The sequence below is a fragment of the Callorhinus ursinus genome, unplaced genomic scaffold (genome assembly GCF_003265705.2).
Source record: "Callorhinus ursinus isolate GAN/ISIS: 27379988/994484 unplaced genomic scaffold, GSC_fseal_2.0 scaffold29, whole genome shotgun sequence".
NCBI lineage: Eukaryota > Metazoa > Chordata > Mammalia > Carnivora > Otariidae > Callorhinus > Callorhinus ursinus.
The window spans coordinates 11,574,113-11,598,797 of record NW_027397091.1 but is presented as its reverse complement, the minus strand read 5'-3'; the positions used below and the strand labels follow the sequence as shown (position 1 = coordinate 11,598,797).

General features: G+C 35.0%; 1 protein-coding gene across 2 annotated transcripts in view; it reads right to left on the bottom strand.

The window, feature by feature from the left end:
• MACROD2 (mono-ADP ribosylhydrolase 2) overlaps positions 1–24,685 on the bottom strand; it is a 2,080,661-nt gene that overhangs the window by 1,591,251 nt on the left and 464,725 nt on the right. For both annotated transcript variants that reach the window (XM_073878419.1, XM_073878420.1), the window contains exon 4: positions 1,194–1,223. In XM_073878419.1, the coding sequence (XP_073734520.1) occupies positions 1,194–1,223 (30 nt within the window). The remainder of the gene's footprint in view (positions 1–1,193; positions 1,224–24,685) is intronic.

Genomic DNA, 24,685 nt, shown 5'->3' with positions numbered 1-24,685 from the left:
ATACCAATATGTTTTGTAAGAAAATCAGCACTATGGGCAATTTATTTTAATAATGTTTTCTTGACAAGAGAGACCTAGAAATAAAAATTTACTGGAAACCCAACTCCCAAGGAAAATTTTCCCTTCTCCTTTCGCAAAAATACAATGAGAAATCCTGTCAATTTATATTTTCTAAAGTAATTAAGGGAAGAAGACAAGAAATACTCTGCCATAGAATGTGCACTGATAAATGATAATATGAAGAGCACTTTCTAGATTAAACTGTTTTTCTATTATTTCTATTTCCACGATTCTGTTTTCTAAAAATCTATTGACTCCTATATAGGAACAATGATTAAGATTTTAGTTTCCAAATAAAATTTATCCAGTAACCTCCTGATGATGCCCAGGGAATTTTTTGAAAGCCTAAAGCTCTGTGCAATCATATTTACTTCAACTATGTACATGAAAAGAGGGAGCAAATGGGAAAAAAAGAGAAAAAGGAGATGAGAGAAAACAAACTTATTTATGTCCATCTGGGTCTTAAATGAAAAGCCCCCTATTCTACTGTATAGTTTTCCCCCCTACTATATAGTAGATATAGATGGACCAGGGAAGCTTTTATCTTTCAACATCTCCAAGATTTTAGTATCAAAAAATATTCCCAGTACAGGGATCTCCCTCTTCTTCATCTCAGTTGGATCTCATTCATTCTCCTCTAAACAAGCTAAAAGAAAAAGCAATGTGCCAATACTAGTATCTTTTTTATTTTTCACAGTAAGTGGCCGATATATCAAGCTCTCATGCTACAAAGCGATAGCTTTTTTTTAAGTCATTATGATGGAAAAAGAAAAAAACCTAAATCCACAAGTCTCCAAATGTACTGTTTTAGAATTTATATTAAAAGTGACTCCATCATCTACTATATGTGTGTTTGTCTCAATAACTTAGAGCTGTTCCAGCTTATGCCAAAGGTAGAAATACAAAGTTTGAGGAGAAGAGAAACAGTATTCCACGTATCTTGAAGTTTTTTAAAATAACATTTAGGCAAACCAATGTATTTATTTTATTATAAATTACTTTCTAGAAGATTATCACTTTTGTGGTTAATAATTATATCTAAATTAATTTTCTTTAAAGTATCACAGAACTTAATATCTTGTGGTTGGTGTGGTAAAAAATATATTTTAAAATAAGTGATGTTCAGGACTTACCACCTCCTCCTCCAAGAAGACTGGCATTTGCTGTTTAAAACAAAACAAACAAAAAACATTAAATAATACATAAAAACTATAATATGCCAGACAGTTTAAGAAAAAGCCGGTGGTGATCATGTCTCTTATAAATACACACAGACTCATACTATGTACTTTCATGTAAGGATAGCTTTTATTACTTTTTTATGATGGTATGAAAATTAAAATAATTCACTATCTCTTTTTTCTCTTCAAATGACTCTTTTTATATGTATTCCCTTCTAATAAAATGAAGTACATATTGTGATTCTTTTATTTTCTGTTCTGTATCTAAATTAATCTTCTGTCCTCTGTTTTATCAAGTAGAGCTAGAATAATGTTATTTAGGCAATGCAATGATTTCAAAGGACAATGTAACATAAAAGAATAATAATAATTTTAATAAAACATCATCAAATAAAGCTATCCTAAGACATTGTGCATAAGAACCCTTAACCAGTAACAGATTTATTACTTTTAGCATTAACTTTTTATTTGAGGAAAATAAAAGCATTTTTGTAAAACAATGTTGTGCCATTTCTTATATAGTTTCCATTATCTTAGCACACATATTTACAGAAACCAAATAATAAGCAAAGTATAAGATAATGCCATTTGAATTTCTTTCAAGAGGTCAAATTTTCATAAAGTTCCATTGCAGGTTTCTGCTGAAGTAGTAAACAACTTTATGCCTTCTCTAATCATTTTAACGGCCAGAAAACAGAAGTTAATATATGCTGCACTGAGCTTTATTCCATAGAATTCTTATGTATCATAGGCATAATCTCATGCCATTATAAAAAAAGAAATCCTACAGCAGTATAAAGAAAGTATGTGGAATCCAGAGTCTCTTTCTTTGTGTAAAAACTTGAACTACCAAAAAAAAACTAAAGAAATCATTTAGGAAAGAGAAGTAGGAGTCTTTAACTTGAACTTCAGTGTGCTGTCCACAGACCATTGCCATAATTAAGAGAAGCAAATATCTGTTAGTGATCCCATCAATAAATGATGGATCATTTTAGCAACGAATGTCCATATTCATAATTCCATGAGATTAAATATGTGATAATTTATACAACACTAAAGAGAATACCATGAAAATGCATGGAGACCACATGCCCATTATTAACATGTCAACATTAGAGTATCAAATCTTATTTCATATTATCTTCCAAGGACAGGACCATCTAATTACTGCTTTTGCCTTCCTCTCAGTACTTTTTCCACAAACATGAACTAGATAAGCAATGGAATTTATCAATCATAAATAAAACATACTTATGATGTCATAAAATCTTCTGCCACTCTGGAAACTCAGGTCTCCAAATCTATCTGACTTCACAGGGAGAGTGTGTAGTATTTATATAGATAGTAGCCAGGACTTAAGGACCTGCACAGAATCAAAATCTGTAGCTGTTAAAGTGGTAACTTGTTGCAAGGGCATGAGGAAAGATGTGAATTCTATTTTGGTTCACACACCCTTCAGTGAATGGCAGAACTTGTTGCAAGGGCATGAGGAAAGATGTTGTGAATTCTATTTTGGTTCCCACACCCTTCAGTGAATGGCAGAATTTCCATGATCAACCCATGTCTCTTGGCTAATTCAAATATTTTCTAAAATCTTAGCTACATGCATTTATAAAACCACATGGCATTTCACACTCCTGCTGATTGTTTATTTTTATGTCACTGAGAACTACTTCCCTGTCTATAGGTTTTCCAGATCCCTGAAACTGTTTTCCTCCAACCTTCACATACTCAGTTGTAAAGAAAAAGGTATTTCCAATAACAAACAACAATAATGATTCATAGCTTTTCACTCAAATTACCATGGCCAGGAGCACAATAACACAATGCAGCTACTTCCACCCAATGTTTAGTTCAACAAAAGTAGAGGTTGCCTGTTTTGAGAACATAGCCCAAGGTCCATCTGTTTAACTAGGCACTTATCCAATAGATGTGGGGGGATGAGTAGGCATAAGTGCAGGAACTAGAATCCCAGTCATGGCGAACCATCAAATCAATTTGTCAGATGTGTGCTCATGTCTAGATAAGTGTATCGGGTCACATTTTAATATCAAAATAGAATTACTTTACCAAACTGTGACATTCTACATAGTGGACCATCAGTGTGTGTGTGTGTGTGTGTGTGTGTGTGAAAGAGAGAGAGAGAGAGAGAGAGAGAGAGAGAGAGAGAGAGAGAGAGAGAGAGAACAGGGGGCAGGAAGGGGCAGTGAGAGAGGGAGAAAGAATCTTAAGTGGGCTCCACACCCAGTGCAGGGCCCAACACAGGGCTTGATCTCATCACTCTCAGATCATGACCTGAGCCAAAATCAAGAGTCAGAAGCTTGCTTAACTGACTGAGCCACCCAGGTGCCCCGACTTTTAAGATAATTTCATGTGCATTACTATTCATGTAATAGAACTTAATCCTGGCTGATAAAATACACACACACACACACACACACACATACACACACACACATATATCCGCCTGTAAAATCTTAGTGTGTGTGTGTGTGTGTGTGTGTGTGTGTATTAAGTAATTCTAATAACCATAATCCGGGTAATGATTTTTCTAAAGAATTCATTAAATTTAACCCTATTTTATCAATTTCTTTTTTTTAAGATTTTATTTATTTATTAGACAGAGAGAGATGAGAGCACAAGCAGGGGGAGTGGAAGAGGGAGAAGCAGGCTCCCCACTGAGCAGGGAGCATGATGCGGGGCTCTATCCCAGGACCCTGGGATCGTGACCTGAGCCGAAGGCAGACACTTAACCAACTGAGCCACCCAGGTGCCCCATCAATTTCTGTTCTCAAAAAAATTTTTTTAATGAAATGTTTATTAGCAAAAAAAAAATCAAAGCAATTTTCTTCAGTAAAAGTGACATAAAAGAAAGCAAATAAAAGTGAACTTTTATCAGAATTTCAAATATTACTTTTACCTTCACAAAACACCTTATATATATAACATAACTGATGCTCAACATTTATTGGTCATATGGATTAATATTTCTTCCATTTAACAAAAGTGAAAATGACTTTTCTGTGTCTAAAATTAACAGTCATTTAATTTCTACTTAATTATCTCTAATAAATTGAGGTACATCCCAATTAAATAGGAAGCCCCTAAAGACAGTGTCTGAGTTTAATAGTTTAGACTGTATCTAAGAAGCTCTCAATACATGCTTCCTAATAATGAGATAATTGGTAAGTTCAGTCCAATTTCTTTTTTATATTACAGGTATTTGTTTATTGAAGTGTGTGGAAAGAACAAACTTTGGTCCTTTTTCTTCCTGTAAAATCAAGGACTATTAAAGAAACTTTCAAAATTTCTTTGGAAATACTTAGTGATTAAGAAAGTATAAAATATGTTTATATATTTCTGTCCTTACCAAATCCCTTGCTAGAGGGAATTTTGGACATGCCTCTTGTTATTCTCAAAGCTTCACAGAGAAGGAAAAGGAGAAAAGAAACAAAGAAAACTTGGAAGTTTATGAGCATGATATCACCACTTCTAAAATAAGATTTAAAAATCTCTTTTCTGAGCATGCTAACCAACACTATTTTTATTCACATTTTCCTAAATGAAGTACCCTTTCTATTACAAGAGAAGTAGAGGAAAAAATCAAGCTACAGTAATTGTCTCAAAAGTCAATTCAGTGAGAAACTAAAATGAGCCATTACAAGTTAATGAATCTGTGTATTGCACTTTTTCATCCCCCCAGAATAACAACTCAATGAGATGAACAGTTTCACTGTTTATAAAGCAAAAACCAAAAAAAAAAAAACCAAAAAACAAAAAACAAAAAATACCACTGAACATAAAATGGGAAATTTACCTAAATCCAATTTCAAAGTGACAACTACGGAGAATTCACTTATAATATCCTCACCAAATGATTATTTTTTTAGAGTTTTTGAGAAATTGTTTTCTTCCATTTGAACTCAGTTTTGAATTTTTTTTAATTATATTAGGTTATGTTAATCACCATACATTACATCATTAGTTTTCTATGATTCATTGTTTGCGTATAACACCTAGTGCTCCATGCAGAACATGCCCTCCTTAATACCCATCACCAGGCTAACCCATCCCCCCACACCCCTCCCCTCTAGAACCTTCAGTTTGTTTCTCAGAGTCCATAGTCTCTTATGGTTCATCTCCCGCTCCTATTTCCCCCCCCTTCATTTTTCCCTTCCTACCATCTTTTTTTTTTTAAACATATAATGTATTATTTGTTTCAGAGGTACAGGTCTGTGATTCAACAGTCTTACACAATTCACAGCACTCACCATAGCACACACGCTCCCCAATTTTGTAATGAAAATTATCAAATTTGTATAGGCATGCTCATTTTTAAATTATCTAAAGCAAAAAAGAAAAATACAATGTAGGAATCCTTTTCTTGGGATAATTAGCCTAAATGAAAAATTATCATATCACTTACCAACAGTATCATTATCTCCTGTGTTTCTCAGAACATTACAGAATATTACACTACCTTCTTTCTAAAAACATTATTTTGAATGTCCCTCTATGTGTGTATATATGTTTGTGTGTGCATGCATTTGAATCATTTTACAAATATGATTATAATTAAATTGTGGATCAAATGATGAAAAGTAAAATTACTATAAGTAATCATCCATTACTGGAAGTTCCTAAATGGAATGCATGCCATAATATTATTAGAAATGGAAGACAAAGCTATGGTTTATCAGACACCTAAAGGACTTTTCCTCCTAATATCTCAAAATCCTTTTTAGTCTATATAGGGTAATAGAAAGAGCCAGGTAACCCATTTCAGTTATATCTCCGTTTCTAAATAGCTCAGTGATTTGGGTAAGTCATAGTCAACTATCTTATTTATCTTCTTCTATCAGGAAATTTAGAGTTAAAGGAAATGGCAAACAAATTTCCAACAATTCTGATTCATTAATTAGAAAAGACTGTCAGTACCTCTTGATTTGAGAAAGACTTTAAGGCTAAATCTAGGCTTAGTAGGCAAGAGAACTAGGATCAATTACTGATCACATTCAGAGTGAGGTAGCGGGAACTGAAATGGGGGCAGACATGCCCTATGTTGGAGATCTCTGCATCAGATAACTTCTCTTAGTTTTGACAGTCTCTTAGATTTGACAGTATTTGATGCGATAAAATTTTATTCAGTAATCTTAAAAAACAAAACCACTAACCTAACATGTGCCTGCCTTGTATTTTAGCATACTGAACAGATCCCGCAGTTAGTGAATCTAAAATACACTAGCTCCCATTTATCCACAGGGGACATCTTCCAAGACACCCCTAGTAGATGCCTGAAACCTCGAATAGTACCATAACCTATGTACACTATGTTTTTTCTCCTTTTCCTATGCACACCTATGATAAAGTTTAATTTATAAACTGGGCACAGTAAAAGATTAAGAACAATAACTAATAATAAAATAAAACAATTATTCATAAAGTACTGTAAAAAAAAGTTATGTGAATGTGGTCTCTTTGTCTCTCTCTGAATATCCTGTGTGGCATTCACCCTTCTTCTTGTGATGTGAGATGATAAAATGCCTACCTGAGGAGATGAAGGAAGGGGAATGACATAGGCACTGTGACGTAGCATTAGGGGTCAGAAGGAGGATCATCTGCCTCCAGATCAGGTGGTTGACCACGGGTCACTGAAACCCCAGAAAGTGAAGCACAGATGAGGGGGTTGCCTGCTGGAATCCAGTCTGTGAAATAATCCAGAGCTGGAAGAGGTAACTCATGTTGACTGTGAGCTAAACTGGGCTGGTAAGTGTTTGAAACAACTTTGTATTCCACTTGCCAAGTAATTTCTATCATTTTTAGTGTAATTTTTTGTTTTCTACCCCATTTCTACCCCCACCCAAGACCACCTGGCAAACAAGCAACAGCCTGAGACACTAGTCTTTAAACATTGATTAAAACTGTGCAGAGTTTGTTTGCTTTCCATCGTTATAAAGGAAACTGTAGTTAATTTCATTCTAGCAGGATCCTGACCACCTCCTTAAGTTTATTTATTCTGCTTTCTTATTACAACAGAGCACATGGGATGTCAAATGATTGTGGGCAAAAACTTCCCCAGAGGCTCTACCTAACATACCATTTCATTCACAACATGTTATCCTAAAAGATACAAAAGCTGAAATGTCACCCTTGAGAATGGCACATGTGATAGACCCTACACTTTGAAACTCAAAGTAGGAAGTGCTAAAACATCTGAGATTAAAATCGCAAGCACATGCATGACTCTGGAACTACTTTATACGGGGAGCAACCATCCCAACTGACAGCTGTGGAAATACAATCTACACAGACAAATACGGCCATCAGTTTGGCAACAACTCTCTGTCCGTGCTTTACTAGATTTACACCTTCTAAACAAAAGCAATGGAATGCCAGAGGTTTGGGGCAATGGTATAATTTCCTGCTTTGAAGCTGACAAAGAGAGAAAATTAGGCATAGGCTTAACTACCTCACATATAGAAACCAGGCATAAATACATGATTAATACTTTACATTTCATACTTACTGCAGAATTTAAAGGAAACATTGATTATTCCAGGGCCTGTGTGTTTTGTATAAGCTATAACATACCATGAGGCCAAAAACAGAATACAATGAGCCCTGCTATTGATGCATGGGTGAAAATGCATCAGGAATTAGAAAACTTACTTGGGAATATTAACAAATAAAACAAAACAGAATTACTTTTGTTGAAGTAGGTGGGAGGAGCGAGAGCTTCCCCTTGTTAGCCAGTCTGGCTTCACCATCCCCCATTCTGTGCACTCAGTACTTCAAGAAACACTGCAACATGGGAAGAAAACCGCTCATTTTGCCCAACTCCTTCATTTTACAAAAGTGGGAAGTTAAAGAGGATTGATGATGTCAGGTGACTTGTCTAAGATCAGACCCAGGAGAAGACCCTACCATACAATACTGCCAACCAAACTAGAAACACACACATACATACACACACAGAGAGATGTTTCCTCCACTGTCTGAAAAAAGAGCATTCCTATGAAACTTTTTGTAAGCTAAAATGACATAAAGCAAAGAAGTAATCATCATTAATTTACAAGGAAAGATTTTTTAGCATTCCCAGACCCCAAAAATAACCTCTTCTAGGCTTTTCTGATACCTTATGACACATCTTGCTAATGGATACACAAAATAAACTGAGATAAAGCACAGATGCTCACAGAGTTCGAAGCTATGGCAGCTTGATGCTGAGATGTTGAGCCTCGTTCTCAAGGAAGGAGCTTGGCAGGGCCACTCACTGCTCAGGGAGCATGCTGCCTCCATACTGGCTTGCTGCAGAAAAATACTGCATGCTATTTTCACTTCTTTGATAAAAGCAAAAATCCTCTTCGGTTTTCTTTCAGTTAGAGAACATAGGTACCAATGTAGGTCTTCTGTACAAGTTAGGTGGTATAATATGAACTTCTGAAAAGCAGGGCTTACCTATATGTATATATATATTTTTTTCCGCCTTATAAATCACATCCAAAGATGTTAACAAAAGATAATATGCATGGAGTCTACTGAATGTTATCCTACTGAAGATCACTAAATTTAATTATAAAAGGGTGAACTAAAGCATGGCCAGTTCCTATAGCTCCATAATGCAATGTAACTAATGAAAAATGAGAGGAATCAGCACATGCTTTTATGTACCAGTCATCTTTCTCAACACTGTATTCCGAATCAGTTGTAATTTTGATGATGATGACACTGGCTCAGTTACAAAAATAGGATTACTTAAGTAACCCAATCTGGGGCTTTCCAAAGAGTGAACAAGCGTGTCTAAATAGGGAAAAAATGAGTTCAAATGTGTATTAGCTTTGTGGTTATAATGACACAAGACACTCGAACAGCAGTTTTAACTTGTCTTTGACAAGAAAGGTTTTGAACACAAACCAATTCTCAATTTGAAAAATGGAAGATGTGCTTATTTAAGGGAATATGATACACTTTTAGCCTGATTAAAACATAGGCCTGAACTTGCACCCTCATTTACACACTTCTTGGGAAGACTAATTTGTCTCAATAAAACTAGACAGTCCCTTTGAAGAAAACTGCTTTATACAGTTTCTTTATTTCACGTTTCTTTTAATATTATGGAATCTTTATTTCTCTCCAATACTGAAACAGCACTGAGTTTGTTTGTTTTTTTTTAAGGGTTATTTTTATTACACTTTAATTTAAACAAATAAGACAAAAGAACAATTCTCAGTCATAGTGAATAGATGGGGAGATTGAGATAAAGAACCTCAAAGGTAAAGGATTTGGGTTTAAGGGAAATGCATAGGATTGCTACCTGGAGACCATTATTTGTTGGTATCAACAGCACTATGCACAATTCTTAGCACAGAATAGGTACTGAATAAATGTTTCTTAAATATATAACTAAGGGAATGACTGGAAGAGGAATGGGAGAGGGGAAAAGGAAAACCATATCTATGGACAGGTGGGAGAGCTACAATAATAGGTAATAACTCCTCCACAGTTTTACAGCAAGCGGGGCTGTGCCAGGAGAAAGCCAAACAGATCAACGTCGGATTCCAGACTCCTATCATTGTCTTGAGAAAGTTATTGAAACTCCAGCTAATTATCTAACCACCTGGAGTATCTATTTCTTAATCAGTAATTTGGTAAAATAATAGCCATGATACAGGTTTGCTGAGCAGAATATGGATGATAACTATGTAAACCACTCCATGGCACCTGGCACTTGCTGAAACTCTATAAATGTCAGTTCCCAATCCATGACCTTGATTGCAGTGCTACCTCTGGTACTCATGCTAGAAGTTAAAAACAAAACAAAAAACTCCTGGAGCACCTGGGTGGCTCAGTTGGCTAAGAGCCTGCCTTTGGCTCAGGTCACGATCCCAGGGTCCTGGGATTGAGCCCCTCATAGGGCTCGCTGCTGAGCAGACTCCTCCCTCTCCCTCTGCTCCCCCCCCCCCCGCTTGTGCTCTCTCTCTCAAATAAATAAATAAAATCTTAAAAAAAAAAAAACCACTACTAAAAGCATTCAAATCAATCTACACTTTGCGGGGGCCAGAGCCATATTCATCTTAGAGAACTACAGACCTCTGCCCTCACTCTGAGATGTCCTGTGCTATATACCCTCATCAGAGTTTTGGGAAGGAACTAGGAGAGTTCCTAGGCACAGAGGAGAGTAAGGAACAAGGCCATCTTCAAATTCTTTTTTTTTTTTAAGATTTATTTATTACAGGGAGAGAGAAACACAAGTGAGGGAGGGGCAGAAGGAGAGGGAGAGAGAGAATCTCAAGCAGACTCCATGCTGAGTGCAGAGCCCACCATGAGACTTGATCCCATGACCCAGAGATCACAACCCGAGCTGAAATCAGGAGCCAGGTGCCTAACCGACTGAGCCACCCAGGTGCCCCTCAAATTCTTTTTTTTTTTAAATTCTGTTTTGGGCTTAGGCCAATTAAAAAAAAGTTCTATAAACCCATAAAGAAAATGTATGTTGATATTTTGCATATTATAACAGATTTCTCCTTTCTGGGTAATAGTAATTATTTAGTTCAAAAATAATGTTGGATATTTAGACCAGATAGTTTCTGTTTACTCCTTAAGACCCACTCTCTACACTACACCCTGTTCTCTACCTGAAGTGATGTATATAGAGGACATCAATGGGTCCTCTTACCCTCTGGCTCTAGTTGGGTTCAGTTAATGGGAAGCCCTGGCAGGAGCTGGTGGGAGAGAGAAAAATCAGTTCAAAGTTTTTATTTCCCTGGTTCACTCCCTATAAGCATACCTTGAATTTACTATGTCCCTTGCATAAAGATCACTGCTCTAATCAAGGTCATTTAGTTTATAACATTACTTTCTTTCCTTTTGGGTTCTGACTGGTCTCCTTCAATTCATCTCCTTGAGCTTAAAGTGGTAATAGTTGTGCTGTTGGTAAGCACTGGTTCCTTAACAATCCCTTAATTTTTCCTACACCATTCCTGGTTCTAACCCTTGTACTTATTCCCTTTATAAATAAGGCATCCTTGAAGTATCTTAATTTAATTATGCCGTGGTTCCTGTAGGGACCTTGACTGAACAGATATGGTTTACCTAGACTGGTCATAACTGGTGGCTCTCCTAAATCTCATCACATCCCTTCACAAGCTAACTCTCTTAGTTTATAACTCTTATGAGGATGGCGCCTGTTCTTTTTTTTTTTTTTTTAAAGATTTTATTTATTTATTTGACAGAGAGAGACACAGCGAGAGAGGGAACACAAGCAGGGGGAGTGAGAGAGGGAGAAGCAGGCTTCCCGCAGAGCAGAGAGCCCGATGTGGGGCTCGATCCCAGGACCCTGGGATCATGGCCTGAGCCGAAGGCAGACGCTTAACGACTGAGCCACCCAGGCGCCCCAAGATGGCGCCTGTTCTTATATTTCTATTTGTATAATAAATATACTGTTTTCCTTATTAATTAAAACATACAATATATAAATATATAAAATATGAACATAAACATATAAAATAATATATAATCATCTGAACATGTGAATCAAGTATTTTATTAAATTCAACTGGTCTTATCTACTATTCCTCCATGTTCATATAAATATACACACATAATTGAGTCTTCCTAGTTTTGTTATTTAAAAAACAACAGATTCTACAATTAAAAAAAAATACCATGTAACATAATTTTCTCATTTACCAATACATTAAGGGCTCTAACTTAAAAAATAATATATAACATAAAGTTTGAGTAAAATCACTCCTCTTATTTGTGGGCGCTTAGGTTGTTTCCAGTTTTCCCATTACAGACAATGATCTAGTAAAAAAATCCGTGTGTGTGTGTGTGTGTGTGTGTGTGTGTGTGTGTGTGTGTGTTCCTATATACTGGTGCCTGTCCTACAGAACAAATCCTCTAAGTATTTATGCATAAAAGAACATACGTATTTTTCAAATTTAAGAGTTTAACAAAATTATTAAAATGTGTATATTAAAATAAGTCAAAATTAGCAAAAATTTAACATTCATAAGTATACCCTTAGAAGTACATAAAACATCAGTATCATCTGATGTCTGCCAATAAATAAGCTGATCAAAATGTTTTGACAGGTACATGAAGTTCACTGAACTGCCTCTGATTTAAATGTAAAATAAATCAGTGAAAAGTTCTCACTTATACCTGAAAGGGTCTGAGTTTCTGATTTCAAATATATAAATTTTAAAATGGTCTGTTTTTAATGTAAAAATAATAAAGCCATCTCAACTGATGGTGAGCCTCTTTAACCACTTGCTTTTTATGTTTACTAGATACAAACCGTGACAGGTCTTGAACTTCAAAGCAAACTAAAAACTTGGCTAAAAAAGTTTAGAGAGAGAAAGTTTCCACTACTTTCTAATTAAATTCCCTGCAAATTTAAAGTATACGTCAGAAGTTTAAAGATATAGAAGTTCAGAAGATACTAACTTATTAGAAAGATATGGAAGGGAAATTTATCAAAAAACACAAAGAGATGTGAGAATGCTTCAGCTCAATATGGATTTCAAGGCTAAGTAAAACTATTTCTTTTCTTTTTTAGACTACTGTAGCATATGAAGACTTTCTCTAGCAGTGCCAATTCTACTTATGTCAAAGAAAATTCAATAGAACATATGTTTCCATTTTTTCTTCCTCCAATCTAAATACATCATTTTAAAGCAACATTCTTCTTCCAGTTCATTAAAAGTCTTGTTATACAACTAAAATGTGCTGTCTCACAGAGGAGCTGACCTGGCTTTCCATCCTAATACAATACTTAGATCATTAAGCAGTCCTAATCTAACTATTTGTACCAAATGACATGGCCAACTTATGAAAATTTAAAACAACCTCTTGTATGATTCATTTCTATCAGAAAGTCATGCTGTGGATCACCATGCCAGCGGACAAGCTGACACATACTTTAGGAAGCTTACCAAGGTAAAAAATACACCATTATCACAAACAAATAAAGGAACATACAAGTAAATCATGATGACAATTTTCTGAGCATCGATTATTTATTAGGCAATGTCTAAGAGTTGATCTGTATGGTATCTGTCATACTCCAAACAATCTTTTAAAGTGGAAATTTTTACTTTTCTTCTGACAAATGAGGAAACTAAAGCTATCATGACACAAAATTGCTTGCCCCAAGTCATGGGCTGCTAAGTAAGTATTCAGCCCAAGGTTTGAGCCCTTTCATTCAACATCTAACCAATTATCCTTACAGTATACCAGACTATCTCTTAAGGAATTATTTTATTTCTTCCAAATTATTTCAAAATGGATGCCTATCCAATGCCCATGATAAACTCTGTATTCAAAATTACTAGTTTTTAAATCTAGCTAGTGACCAAAATTGGATAGCATTTATATACATCATACAACTTAAAATTAAAAAATAAGTATCTTTAGTCATACTTTCCCATGTCATTTACTAACATTATTATAATAATCAGCAATTTAGATCTCATAAAATCTGAAATTGTCTATAAGGGAAAACTCCTTTGAAACATTACACTAAATATTCTGATAATGTTAAAAACTGGCTTTCAAAAAGATGAAAAATCTCAGTATGATTTTAGGCAACATGAGCAATTATATACACACTGCTACCAATGAGGGTGTATAGTTCTTAATTAACAAGGCTTTTGACTTGAACTAAGTTAAATTTATCAAAACAATAATAGTACATTAAAGTTCGGCTTTCACCAGGTAAATGCAAACTAGCTAATCTAAGATTGTATATGCCTATAGTGAAAAACACAAAATGAAAATAAATACATGCTTTCATTTTTCTAAACCTTCTATCATTAGCACTCCTCATCCTTGAATTTAGGATTATCAAATAAATAATATTTTTGATAACTTGAAGTAACAAGTAAAAACCATAATGATTTTTCTCCTTCCTAAATTACATAAGCCTAATAATTTTAGTTCAAATTATGGTTCCCTTCAATTAATCTGCAATTAAATTTTAAATTGTTCAAGGATATAATAAATATATTAGTATTTTTATGTAAACTACAAGCATAAAAAAATCACCTCCTCTGAAACATGGAAAAATATAACTTCATCAATACCAAGTCTAATCATTTATGAAAAAGGACCCACATTTTTCTGTACTCAGGAGACAAATTATAATTTGCATCCTGTGAATATCAAAAAATACCAATTAATTTGTTATTACAGTTCCATCAGGCCAGCTGTGGATTCTATAACAGAGATTAGTTTTATTCTGGTGCATTGCAAAGCACTGATACTAATCTCAGACAAAAGCATTATCATTGGTGAGATGCTGATTACTGATTACAAAGGCTTTTTAAAAATTATTATTATTTAACAAATCTCACAGGATAACTAAATAATACTTACTAAAAATAGTTTCTTTTCTAATATCACTCTGAGATATCCAAATACCAGGAATAAAACAGAAGCTGCAACAGTTAATAAAAGAATTTGTATTTAGTATTCCAGATGCAATGAATTCACTGTCTACCAAAAAAAATACTTAATATTAATCCCTAATTTCACCAGTAGCTAGTTATATAATTTTAGGCAAGCCATCTAGATCTCTGTGCCTTGATTTATCATTTATAAAAATATAAATTATAATTTAATTGTTAAAAAACCATTTGTTAAGCAGACATTGTGTGTGGGTGCTCTGGGATGTGTGCTTTGGGAATAAATAGCTGAATAAATACATTAAATTAAATAATCTACAAATTATAAATATTTTAATATTTATTCAATATTTTAATATAATTAATACACTTAATATCTAAATATTAGAATCATGATATTAAAGATCATTAAAGAAAAAATATCATTTTACCGGATGATGGTACTTTAGGATGTTATATTTTCCAAAATTTTGCCCTCTCAGACTTCTAGTCCAGGCAAGATCACATAGATTTGTTTTCTATTGCTCTATTTTTCCTCCCCACTCCCTCACTAAGTACAACTAAAAATGCTGGAAATAATGAAAGAGGCAATCAAAGGAGAACTCTGAAGGCTCAAGCAGGGAGGGGAACTGGTGAGAGATCCCAGGGCAGGAAGAAGGTAACCCAGGCCCTGGGTTTCTTGACATCCAACCTAGCAACACAAGACAATGCAGGTAGGCTCTTTCCTTCTCTGGATCAACAGGAGAACCACTAACAATAAGCCTTCAATAAAAGTGTTCTCCTTCTCTGTAGAACCTAAGACTCCTCTCCTCCTCTCCCACATGGAAAAACACAGGACAGTACCAGCAAGGGGGATCCTGCCTCAAAAAGTACTCTGCTAGGAAGACCCCCGTGGGGTCTGAATGAGACTGCCTGCCAACACCAAGAGACACTGGGTGGTTGGGGGTCAGTGGCAGACACCAGCAAAGAGAATCCCACTACAAACACCCAGGCCAGGAAGGGCTTTCCATCCCCCACAGGCATAGGGCATCTAGCACAACAAGTTCTGGCTTAGGAAGTGCTTTTCTTCCCCACCAGGCCTGAGAATCCCTCTCTTACCAAGAAATATCAAGGGAGAAGGGGCACGGAGTTGGCAAGGGGGAGGATCCCCAACCACAATAAGCTGCCAGGCCCAGAAGTACTCTTCACCCCATCAGGCCAGAGACTTCCTCTCCCCCGCCTAGAAGCACCAGAAAGCCCTGCCTCAGAAAATTAATGCTGCCCCTCAGGCAAAAGCAGTAGAGACCATTGGGAGCCCCACTCACTCCAATTACACCAAGCCAAAAAAATACCAAAGAGCCCCCTGAAAATTGTATTGTCCTTGGAATCAGAGCCCACTAAAGTAGACCAGGACCTGTGAGCTAAACCTAAACAGCAAATGCCTAATAAAAATAAAAGACTTAAATAGGATCCAGAGTCTCCTAAAATAAACAGAGACTCAGGGATCCAAAAGACAAAAACAAAAGGTCCTTCAAATTGAGGTAAAAGAAGAGTAGGGTCAAAGGAATATCTGAAGAAAGAATTAGGTGAAAGATATAAACCAATAGATTCATGAAGTGAACCACAGATAAGCCCAAAGAAATCCTTTCAAAGACACATCACAATTAAATTCAGAAAACTAAGGTAAAGAAAAAACTCTTGAAAGCAGCCAGAGAGAAACAAAACATTATCTTTAGGGGAACTCCAATTCAAAGGACAGCATGCAGTCCTTAGCTGGTGGCCTCTCCAGGGACTATATAAGCTAAAAAGAGCTGCTTCACTCTAAATCATGCCCTCTTCCTGGGCAGCTCATATGCCATAACTTGGGGATATAAAAGCCTTGTCCCCTGCCCAATGATTGATGCATACAGAGACAGAAAGCCATAGCCCTTGCTCCAACTCCAGACAACTATGAAGGGCCATCTCAGCTTTCTAGATGTTCAACTCGCTTCTGTTAAGACTGCAACACAGTTCAACTCCACACCCCACCCCCGCCGCCCCCAACCTGGTTTTGCTTCCTTCCTCATCCTTTCACAGATTTTTTTAACCCCCAAAATACTCCCTAATAAAAATCTTGCATGCTAATCTCTATCTCAGAATCTGCTTCACTGGGAACACAACCTGTGACTGCAGTCATGGAGGTGGGCAGTAGCAGAAGACGGCAGGGCCTGTTCCAGGAAACTGTGGAGTGAGTCTTTGAGCAGGAACTGTTAGAAACTCTATTTAGAATGCAGGGCACCTAATGCCTTTTTGCCCTTAGTTTGAGGTCTTAGTTTCCAATCCCAGAGCAACAAAAAAACTCTCCCTTCAATATCTTACTACATAGGTCTAGTCTGAACTTTCAATAAAAAATATTAAATGTTGCTCTAAATTAAAACCCTAATAATTCAATTTTTAAATTAGATGTTAAGCCTCCAACAAAGAAAATTCAAATAAATATATTTAGCTTAATGAAATGGTACCAGATTATGGGGTCAATGCTGGAGCCAAGGGAGAAACTGTAAAGCATTCTGTAAACTTCTTTTTATTTAAAAAAAAAAAAATACCCTGGATAGAGTAAACCTATACAGATTTGCAAGAAAGAAGCAAAGAAGCAAATTCTTGGACACAGAACTATTCTTACAGCTCTGAATAATATAAATATTAAGAGCCTAACATTTCCTATATAAATCCTTACATTTTAAGTTTAAAATTTCAAAATTTACTAACAGTTTACTTTTACTCAATGAACAGTGTTGTGCTGGCTAGAGAATTTGCCAAAATCATCTCACCAACCACTTATTTGTTTATAGAATTCATTGCTCTCAGTATACAAAGATATCAAAACCCACTTCTTAACTGTTCCCAACTTTTGTATATTTTCAGTAAACACCTTAGAATCTCAAGGCTTACTATTTGCTTCCATGCATTATAGCACCTTCTCCCCTGTGCATATGAACTCTTGGTCATTTAATTAATGCTACTTGCCACACCCTTCCTGCAGCCAAACTCAGTCCAGCCCTAATCATCCCTTTCCCACTTCTCAACTCCTTAGACATGCTGAGCCATTGCAGAAGGATAATGACTTTAACTTTCTGACTTTAACTTTCATTGCCTATCAATCATCTCCACCTCCTCTGTGGTACTAGAGAAACTGATGGCCTCTAATGCCCTGGGCTGAGCTGACTCAACCCACAGTCAATTGGCAATGATTCTGCCACTGACCGGATGGACAGACACAGCCAGTGACACCTAACTTTATATGTTAATGAGGAACAAAAATAGAGTGGATTAACTAAATAGAGAAGAACTATGGGTGCCTGGGTGGCTCAGTTGGTTAAGCGACTGCCTTCGGCTCAAGTCCTGATCCTGGAGTCCCAGGATCGAGTCCCGCATCGGGTTCCCTGCTCGGTGAGGAGCCTGCTTCTCCCTCTAACCCTCCCCCCTCTCATGTACTCTCTCTCTCATTCTCACTCTCTCAAAATAAATAAATAAATCTTTTTTAAAAAATAGTGTTATATTTTAAAAAAGAGAAGAACAAACAATCTAATATGGTCTAATCCTCTCATCTTTCTTACTAAAAATGTTACGTTGTATTAAAACACATATTCAACTTTCTTAGTATCCATATGTTACTCATCTTTAGCAGAATTATAGTAAGACCAAGAAACAGCTGAAAGTGGATGTTAGACAAGAAAAGGTAATAAATGAAGGTTCCTATATAATCTACAAACTGATTAGTTGCTCAGGAATCAAAACTAGATAGCATGAGATTGCATAATACTGGGGAAACACCCATATTTAGTGTTAAAAGAACTTGAAATGGTAATATGTTTTCTTTCCATTTCTAGACTTTAATTCTAATAAACATAGCCTCAATAATTTGTTTTTATAAAGTAAAAGGTATTTCTAGTTGCTAACTGTTAAAAATTAGGAGAATAAACTCCAAAAAGATCTATGATAGATACATTTAACAGTTGGTTGAACTTAGCTATTCTAAAGTTAATACTCTTAAAATTTTTAAAGCATTTTCAAAATATTGTCTTATATAGGGATATGGCTCTTCTTTCATTCAAATTGATCTTCAAACCAAACTTCTTCGGAGGCTCTTTACTTTATGGCCGCAACCTACATTTCCAGCCTCCTCACACCAATCTGCTAGCCCCTCAGACCTTCCAGATCCACACCAACCTCCTCCCCCTGACACACACACACTCACTCACTCTCACCCATTGGCACATATACACACAGACACCCAAAGTCTCCTGCCAGGCGAAGTTAGCTCAGCAGAACTACCAAATAAACACAGGCCCGTTCACCGCTTTATGATTTGGTATGAGCAGTCTTTCTGCTTTCATCCCCCGCCCCCCAGGAAAACATCTATTTAACGTTTAAGGCCCACTTCAAATGTCATTTACTTTATGACAACTTCTCTAACTATCGTGCACAAACAGATACTCCTCTTCTGAAGGTTCATGGCAATGAAAACAAGCTTTTCTACAACATTCCCCCCATAAAATTGTAATTAACTTTTTCCGAGTCCTGCTCCATTAGACTATGAACGTCCCAAGGGCAAAGATTATGATTTATTCTTCTCTTTTCACCCAGTGCCCCCATCAATAAAATAGGTTATCTCCCAGTATAGGATTGTGAGGATTAAGAAAATTAACGAAAGCACTTAGCTGCATTATAAAAAGTGCTCAACATACGTTAGAAAAATTTTTTTCAGTATTGAAAACAATGCTTATTCTGTAGCAAGCATTCTATAAATGCTTAGGAAATGCATAAAACAGAAATGAACAAATGATTGTTTTTAAAATTCATTTCGAACGGAGCTAAATAGAAATCAAGCAAAAAATATGAATGTGATAATCCTTATCATTACAAAATTAATGCTTCTTAAAACGACTGAACAGAACGCTTATTCCAAACACCAGTTACTAGATTATTATATACAGAGGAAAAAGAAAATATTAAAATAAAGGAGAATTATAAAGAACTTTATTAAATAGAAACTCAAGATTTGTTGAAACTCTCCTTAATGTTAATTAAAATTTCCTGAGTTACTACTTAAGGAAATGCTTTTAATAACTAAACATAGGTCAATACTTGTCTGTCTGGCAAACTCTAAATCATTTAAATAATGCTGAACATCATAGCAAACAAAAAAATAATAATGCTGATTTTATTTCTTTTATTTCCTGAGTTTTTCCTGAGCAAAAATAATTGATTATTTTGGGGGTACCTGGGTGGCTCAGTCAGTTAAGTATCTGACTCTTGATTTCAGCTCAGGTAGTGATCTCAGGGTCATGAGATCAGGCCCAGCATGGGGCTCGGCTCTAGGTGGGGAGTCTGCTTGAGAGTGTCTCTCCCTCTCCTTCTGCCCTTCCCACTCCTGCTCTCTCTCTCTCTCTCTCTCTCTCTCAAATAAATGAATCTTTTAAAAAAACAGTTGAGTATTTTGAAAGCTTTACCATCCATTTTGTATATATTTTCAAGATTAACTCTAATAAATTAATCATTTTTAGAGAAGGTTTTTCATGTTTTCCCCTCAGTAATGTTCCTCCTAAGGTAGACTCTTGTTTTAGACAACTGTGTGGGAATCTCAGAAGGTATTCTTGAGGTCACTGATACTATCATTTATGGTTAATTTAATGTTCTTATAGTTGAATTCATAAGGTAATGAAACAAAAATTAGTAAAATTAGCATGCACTTTTTTTGCATTTAGAATACTGTGCCATACATCATGATAAAAGTGCCACCAATTAATAAAGGTAGCAAAGATATTACTTAGAAAGATAATTCCAAATGTCAGCAACGCCCCAGAAACCCTCCAACATAACTGAAACCCATTAAATCTCACTTATAAGCCATTACACAAGTATTTAAATAAGAAAAAACTCATGAGGCTGTCATTCAGTATGTCAAAAATCCATCAGCTCTATGAAATAATTCCTTATAATTTTGAACTGAATATTTATAATTTTCACAGATAAAAACCTACGGTAAAAAAAAATGTAAATCAGTAAAATTATGTGCCATTTTTTTCTGTTTTGAAGGAGAAAATTCTAAAGCCAAGCAACTTTTAAAAAGAAAACTATATTTCATAGATAAACAGTACACACAAACATATTATAAATCTGGTTATATATGTAATATTTATATATATAACATATATAAATACATTTTAGCTATGTTCACATACAGATATATAATTTACTTAGAATGTTAATATACAAATTTATGTACCTTTCCTTCAGAAGTCAGCTCTTTTGTGTAAATGTGTACAGGCATACCTTAGAGATATTGTGGGTTCAGTTCCAGATGACTATAATCAAGTGAGTATCACAATAAAGTGACTCAAATGAATTTTTTGGTTTCCTAGTGCATATAAAAGTTATGTTTACACAATACACAGTATTATAGTCTACTAAGTGTATAACAGCATTATGTCTTAAAAAAATGTACATAACCTTAACTTAAAAACACATTATTGCTAAAAAAGGCTAACCATCATCTGAGCCCACAGGGAGTCTTAATCACTAATCACAGATCATCATAACAAATATAATAAAAATGAAAAAGTTTAAAATATTGCAAGCATTACTAAAATGTGACACAGAGACACTAAGTGAGAAAACGCTGTTGGAAAAATACTGCCAACAGACTTGCTTGATGCAGGGTTGTTGCAAACCCTCAACTGTAAAAAACACAGTATCTGTGAAGTACGATGAAGTGAAGCACAATAAAATGAGGTATGCCTGTATACACATCAGAATTCTCATTCCCGTGATCTAAAAAGATTGAATCATTTGCCTTCCTTTTAATATGAATTTTTAAAAATACTTTTACCGCAAGGCCAATCAATCTAAATTCTCTGCTTGAGCCCCTAAGTAATCATTCCAAATGAACATATAGAAAAAGCCTTAATTTTAGAAATATCTAAAGGAAATAGGAAATTTTATTAAGGATAGGCCTTACAAATGTCTTATCTGGCATGATACTCGGAGTTCTTAGATTAGATACCTTCTTCTTTTGATAATAAATCACCTTAAAATAGGAGCTAAGGGATCAATTAAAGATAAATAGATACATGTGTAAGCATAATCTTTAAATAGTCTTTAAAGTATAATACTTACAAATATTTCTTATCATTATTAATCTATATTAATTAATCTGGTTATTTATAAAGTATGTAAAATGGCCAGCGATTCAAAGATTCTTAAGAAAAGAACAGAGCAAAACAAAAATTTATCCCTGGCTTCTCTACATGCTATTTTCTTAAATTAACTCAAATAAATAAACCCAAAATATGGCTATTCCTCACTTAGAAAAATATTGAATTGTAATACTATTTTAAAGTAATAATGATTAAAGTAATAAATAAATTGAATTTATTTGCTTATACATTCATCATGCCTTAAAGTAGGGGCTAGTTCTTATTTCTAGTAAAGCCATGTTTAATTTACAAAGCATATCATATAAGAGATACTTAATAAATATTTGATGACTAAAAGAATAAATAAAAGGATGAACGAGCAGATGAAGAAATGGGGACCCTAATGAAAGCTTATGGTCAGAATCCAGGAATGAAAACCAGTCCTACGGACAGTTTTGTCAAGGCTGCTACTTTGTGCAGCTGCAGTGTGGTAGAGCTGAAAAACACTGGACTCAGAGTTACAAACAAGTGCAAGTCCCTACCTCTTTGCCTTACTAGCTGTGTGACCATAGGGTATTTACCTAATCTGAGTCTCAATTTTTTTCTCTCTAAAATTAGTATAACACCTGTTCTCTCTATCTCATCGGGTAACTCATAGGGATGTTCACTATAAAATTCAACTTTCCTGTATATTTGAAACTTTTCATAACAAAACATGGAAAAATAGAAAAAGAAACATCTTCCAAAGAGTTTCAATAGATTTTTACCTCATTAGTTGAAAACATAAGAACACACTTTCTGAGTAGTTTCACATAAATAAAAACAGTATCTTTCCACTAACCACATATTTGTTATCTAGAAGACATTTGAAAGAGTTAAATTCTTTATTTCTAAGATTTTTAAGTATGCTAATACTCTTGAATGACATATATCATCTCTAATAACAGGATTATATAATGAGGAAAGCATTTCCAAATAGCTATTTTCAGAATGCTCTCTCAATGGGTTCTTTTTGAAAAGCACTTACTTTTTCACTAATTCCTATAACATTGACTTTACTGCATTTGGGACAATTAAGTATATTGCTGGTTTTTCAAACTAACTGCTTTCTGACAACCACTGATCCTGACTGTTACAAAAAAGGTCAACTAAGTTGGAATTTTGCTTTTATGTAAATCTATGTTAACTCACCTTAAACAACATTTTTAGTACTTTGTCATCAGAAAACTTACACACCTCAATGTAATTCAAAATATTTTCCCGGTCATTCCTCATCTCATTAAAAAGTATTCTAAGGATCCAAATATTTTAAAATCTTTATTGTATAAAATTAACCACATTAATGGCATTCAATAGCATATGAATCATAACATGTTGCACTAACTGGAAAGTTAATAAATGACTTCTGTCAATGATGTTGGATTACGGAATTCCCACTCTTCATTTGAAAACTTACCATTTCAGATCAGCTCTGGATATCAAATATCAGTAAACCTTTATTTATCCCTGACTTTTAAAATGATATAAATAGGTACAGCAATTCCAGTATTTTCTCCCCTCTTGTCAATGACATATCTTGTTACACCTTGTAATGAACACCACTGATGGGTCACCAATTCCCAACTTGTACCCCCAACAAAGGTTTCTTAGAAAGTCCTCTTGATGCATAGTAACGTATCTTCCTGGGTCTCCTCATTGGATCCCTAAGAGAATGGTGTAAATTATAAAAAAAAAAAAAATGTGATTGCTCTGTGTGTGTGGCTGAACTCATGTGTGCACCTGTGTGAATATACATACACAACTAGGATAGGAGTATAAAAGGATAGAGAACTTCTCTGACAGAGACAGAAGTTCTGTCTAAATAGCAGAGTTGGAAAAGAAAGGGAATGCTTCTTTGTTGTGTCCTAACAAGTTCAAAGATGTGTCTTTAAAATTTTCTAAACATTTACGGAATGTCTCCACTGCACCAGTCCCAAAGATAGAAAACAGCATAAGCAAACCGAAACAGCCTGGACAAAATTCAGTGTGGTATATGAAAGTGCCCTAAAACTGTGCTGATAAAATACTACATTATCATCATTCAGGACCAAAACTAAGAAACAAAAAACAAAATCATTCACTGAACTCATTTACTTAAACTTTACTCCTCTCTCAAATGCAAGCATTCAGAACACCACCTTGAATTAGAAGTAGGAAGACAAAGGTCCCTGAAATCTTCACCCTCTGATTCTGTAACAGCACATTTAACAAACTTCTCCTAATCAAATATACTTGACACATAGTATTAAACAAACTACACTGTCTAATGCTGAGGCCATAGAAAACTAGTAGAGGCAAACTGGAGACTCAAGGTAGAAGCTTATTAGGGAGCCAAACATAACAGTTCCAAAATAAAGCTAACAGAAAACTAGACAGTAAAACTGAAAACCACAGAACTAGATGGTAATACGGTATCCTAATGGCAGCTCATAAATGATGATACTGAGTCATAAAGGAAATACCCATTATAATCAGCATTATTTGTTTAAGAAGGCATGGAAGTGGATAATACATTTTAGAAAGATTTCCATCAAAATAGTTAACATTTTTAAATGTTTCCATTCAATCTGTAGTCTGGATTTCACGAGCGAATGAATATAAGCCTAGATATCTCTACCTGTAAACAGAATTCTAAATTTGGTTAGGAAGGCTGCTCCCCACAATCTTTCAATGATTCTTCAAAATTAGGTGAAGATATTTCTTTGGGCTTCTGTGTCTTTAATTATGAATGACGAGCTCCTTTTGAAGTATCTGAATTGCTTTTAGTAGGATCTGCAGTCATTCTGAACAAATTATAAAGCAGCCTGGAAGAAATAATGTGTTATGCCATATTAATGCA